General features: G+C 49.6%; 1 protein-coding gene across 1 annotated transcript in view; it reads right to left on the reverse strand.

Moving 5' to 3' along the window:
• eepd1 (endonuclease/exonuclease/phosphatase family domain containing 1) overlaps positions 1-3,703 on the reverse strand; it is a 58,388-nt gene extending 54,685 nt beyond the window's left edge. The window contains exon 1 of the mRNA XM_032511240.1: positions 2,463-3,703. Within this exon, the coding sequence (XP_032367131.1) occupies positions 2,463-3,310 (848 nt within the window). The 5' untranslated portion in view covers positions 3,311-3,703. The remainder of the gene's footprint in view (positions 1-2,462) is intronic.
• Between the last annotated feature and the right edge of the window lie 1,056 nt (positions 3,704-4,759).

Genomic DNA, 4,759 nt, shown 5'->3' on the forward strand with positions numbered 1-4,759 from the left:
GGCCGGTGGGCCCCCCAGAACCCCCATCTGGGCCCCATCAGTCTCGCGATCTTTAATAAAGTCCCTCCAAACCCTGACATGTAGACCGGAAGACAGAGTTCCTGTCTCTAATCCTACTCCTGGTCTACGAGTCTGAATCAGGAATCTGCCTTGGTTTTTGATGCATATACAATATATTAAATATGAATATGAAATAGGCAAAAAATAAACACAGAAACAAAAAAATAAAGTGATCAAAACACATTGTCTTAAAACCTGTTAGTCCCTGGGAAACCCCATACTAATCTTTTAATAGTTTTTTTTACAGCTCATCTGTGGGTTGGGTACCAAAACCGTTCCATAGGGAACCGGGGGAATTAGACCCCCAGTTCTGGTTCCGCTTGTGCGCACTGGACTTTTCCCTCGGACTCTGGTTACCATCGCCCCACCCTTTAGCTGTTACTTGTTTTGGAATATTTATTGTTTATTGTGTTGTGTGTTCGGTGCCGTCGGTTCTTTCCTCTCGTGAAGTCCTTTCCAGTTACTCCCCTGTCCCCTACCCCTCCTCCCCCCTGCCTCTCTCTCCCTCCTTCCCGTTTCCCACCCCACTCCCCAGCTCCGGGTTTGGCCTCAGCATCCTCTCACCGCCCCGGCTCGTCTCTGCCCCCCCTCCCACCCCGCTCTGATCTCCCCCTACCGCTGATCCTCTTCCCCCCGCTATGATTTCTCCCCCGCTCTACTCTCTACCCCGCTATCCGATCCCCCGGCTCTCCTCTCTCCCCCCGATATCATAGTACCCCCGCTCTCTGTTGCTCCCCCCGCTCTCCGCTCCCCCCCCCGCAGCCATATTTTTCTCCCCACGCACGCCATCTTCCCCTCGCCAGACCTCTTCCCACGCCGCCCTATCTCCCTCCGCCGCCCCTTCCCCCTCGCCGCCCTCTCTCCCCTCGCCGGCCTCCTCCCCCGCAGCTCTCTCCCCTCCCGCTCTCTCACCTCGGCCGCCTCTCTCCCCTCGCGCCCTACTCCCCCGCCCACTTCTCCCTCGCGCACTAGTCGCCCTCGCCGCCCTATCTCCCCTCGCCGAACTATCTCCCCCCGCGCCCTATCTCCTCCTCGCCGCCACTCCTCCCCTTAGCCGGCTCTGTCACCCACGCAGACCTCGTCCCTGCAGACATCTATCCTCGCCCGCCCCTCTCTCCCCTAGCGCCCTCTCTCCCCCGTCGCCGCATCTATACCCCAGCGACATCTCTACCCCTCGCCGCAATCCTCCCCCTCGCAGCCCTATATCACCTCGCAGACCTCTTCCCCCGCAGCCTCTATCCCTAGCGAAATTCTAACTCGAGGCTATGTACCTCGCAGAAATCTCCCCTAGACGCCTTATCCCCCGCAGCCCTCTCTTCCCCCCGAGCAATATATAACTAGCAGCATATATTATATCTTGGTTATATTATATCTTGGTTATATATTATATCTTGGTTATATATCATATCTTGGTTATATATTATATCTTAGTTGTATATCATATCTTGTTTGGATGGGTTTCATATACTGAACCGGTGCTTTGAGAATGATTCTGATTCCTAAACCGATTCTTTTGAGTTTTTTTTTTAAACTGAATTATTTATTATATATTCATTTTTTTATTATTTTAATGTAACAATGTATTAACGTTTTAAAGTACTTCAATATATTATAAGTAAACCTAAGTCACCTAACACACAACTACAATAATATAACAATAAATATTCCATATTAACAAGTAACAGCTAAATAGGTGTTGAGTTGGCATGGTAACCAGAGTCCAGAGGGAAAATGTTCCAGTCGGCACATTAAGCGGAACCAGAACTTGGGTTCTAATTCCTCCCGGTTCCCTATGGAACCGGGTTTTGGTACCCAACCCTACAGATGAATAGCTGTAAAATAAAACTATTAAAAGATTAGTATGGGGTTTTACCCAGGGACTAACAGGTTTTAAGACAATGTGTTTTGATCACTTTATTTTTTGTTTCTGTGTTTATTTTTTGCCTATTTCATATTCATATTTAATATATTTGTATATGCATCAAAAACCAAGGCAGATTCCTCTGATTCAGACTCTGTAGACCAGGAGGTAGGATTAGAGACAGGAACTCTGTCTTCCGGTCTACATGTCAGGGGTTTGGAGGGACTTTATTTAAAGATCGCGAGAACTGATGGGGCCCAGATGGGGGTTCTGGGGGGCCCACCGGCAGGGCCCCGCTGGCCCCAGATTAAAGATGGAAGGCACGACCTTAAAGTCTTCTCAGTCCCCTAAAGATTATTTTTTGACATTTATACATTTGTATGTAACACCATGAAACCCTGCACTGCGTCTGTCAGAAGGTATCATATTTATAATGCAATATTTAAGTTTGTTTAATACTTTGTTTTTTTAATTAAGAAGACCAACCAATTCAATTAACCAATCCCTCTCCACGTGACATAAGTTGGGATGGTTGACTCACTCGTTCTCCAGCAGGGTCATGCACACCACCTCTTTGACCCCGGGGTTATTGGCCTTATCGCAGGAGCAGCCCTGCAGGCTCCAGGTGGCCACGCGCACCACGGGCTTCCCGTCCCGCAGGCCGGACGGGGGCTCCACGTTGGGCCGCACAGACAGGATCTGGGTCGGTCCTCCGGGCGGGAGTTCCAGGTCGTCGCTCCGGAGACTGAATGAAGTGGGGCTGGGGTGGGACTTGGTGGTGCAGGTCAGCCCTGCATTGGTGTTGGTGGACGGCGCCCTGGAGCGCTCCACGAACACCTGGAAGCGGATTCTGTCCAGCAGGGAGCTGTTGATGTGGTTGACCCTCACCAGGTCCTCGATGCTCCTGAACGGGCCGTGCTCGGTCCGGTACGCCACGATGTTCTTGGCGATTTTCTCCGTGATGCCCCGGATGCTCATGAGCTGCGCCGGGGTGGCGGTGTTGATGTTCATCCCGGTGCAGGACTGGTGGTCCGGGTCTTTGCGCAGGGAGGACGGGGAGTGCTGTGACGAACTGGTCCTGCTGGAGACGCATATTTCCAGTTTAATCACCTCCAGTTTGGTGGCCCCGATCCCGCTCACCAGAGCCAGGTCTTCCACCTTTTTAAACCCTCCGATACAGTCCCGGTACTCCACGATATTGTGCGCCACGGCGCGGTTGACCCCCGGCAGGGTCATGAGTTCCTCCTCCGTGGCGGTGTTGATGTTCAGCCGCTCCTGGTTCACCAGGATGTGGCCGAAGTTGCACGCGGCGCTGAATTTGCGCTTGCCGCAGCTGAAGTCCGTGGGGTCCCTGGGGATGGAGCGGTGGCAGCCCAGACTCCCACCCATGGCCCCGGCAGCGGCTCCCCAAGGGGCTCGGATCAGTGCGGGGCACGGGAGCGGACAGAGACAACAAGCTGACACCGAACCATGAACGGGACCGGAGAGACAGTCACACACACGTAGACCTACACACACACATATTCTTCCTTTAATCCCAAACTGGCTCCGTAGGGTTAACGCGGTCCTCCGTCCGGACTACGTCACCGTTACATGCCTCATGTAGCCTAGCTCCCCACAGTCCGGCTCGGTGTGTCCCTGCTCCTCGTGCCGCTGCAGCCTGTCTTCTGTGTGTCCTCAGTGGGAGACGATCCGAGCTGGATATACAGACAGCTGTCTGTAAACTTTGCCCCCCCCTCCCCCCCGGAGGCTGTGTGACTGGCCACAGGTCGGCCTCCACACACACACACACACACACACACACACACACACACACACACACACACACACACACACACTTATCTGACAGGAGCCGCTCACATCGATACCATAGACAGTTAAAGAAATCAATACCAAGCAGCGCTCCCAACGTGCGTCAAGTCACACAGGTGCATACCGGAACACTTGGTATCCGTTTCAAAATAAAAGTCGCAGCATTAAAATGTGACGCACGCAAACCAGTTTAAATATTAAAACGTGCACACTTCAATAGATTAGTCTCCTCATAGTCAGACCACCCTCTATATGAACTATGGGGCAAAATAAGGTCACGGAACATAAATAAATAGGCATATAAACCGTTTAGTCTAGGCTATTTATACAATACATGAATCATGTATTTATATGAATTACTTCATTTTCAATTCATAATGCACATTTCTTTCTATATGTAGGCTGTTTATTTATTTCCCATGTCCCATCTGGGCCCCCAAAACAGAAACATTTAAACATACATTTAACGACCAGTTTGTTAATGTATATATGATACATACGGAGTTTCCCTTCGGGGATCAATAAAGTATTTCTGATTCTGATTCTGAGTTATGTATATTGTAGTTTTGTGATGCCCACAGCGAAACACAAAAGAATGACGTGTCAATCAGGCTTTTATTTTGAAATCAAACCCTTTCCTCTTCTGTCCTGTTGATATATGATATAATATGAGATGTGGTTTTAACTGTTCCTCCATCAGCAGCAGGAGGCGTGGCTCCAGACGCGCACATAGCCTCCATGTCCTGTACATTTTCATAAAGGCTATATTCAAATTTAGATCCAGTTCTCTATTTTTTGGTTAATAATTGATCCTTCAAAATTGATGTCTGGTCTTCTAATGCTGCAACACAAAGCACTCCTGGATAACAAGGTTTTAAAATCTGTATCATCTGCATTTAAAAAAAGAAGATATGTTGTATAAAGTTCAAATTAGTTTATCAGTATTTATAAATACCTTTCACACTAAAGCGTACATGTTCTGAACTCCATAACAGGAAGTAGGACTGCCTGTAACACCCAGTCCCC

This window comes from Etheostoma spectabile, unplaced genomic scaffold, assembly GCF_008692095.1.
Source record: "Etheostoma spectabile isolate EspeVRDwgs_2016 unplaced genomic scaffold, UIUC_Espe_1.0 scaffold340, whole genome shotgun sequence".
Taxonomy (NCBI): domain Eukaryota; kingdom Metazoa; phylum Chordata; class Actinopteri; order Perciformes; family Percidae; genus Etheostoma; species Etheostoma spectabile.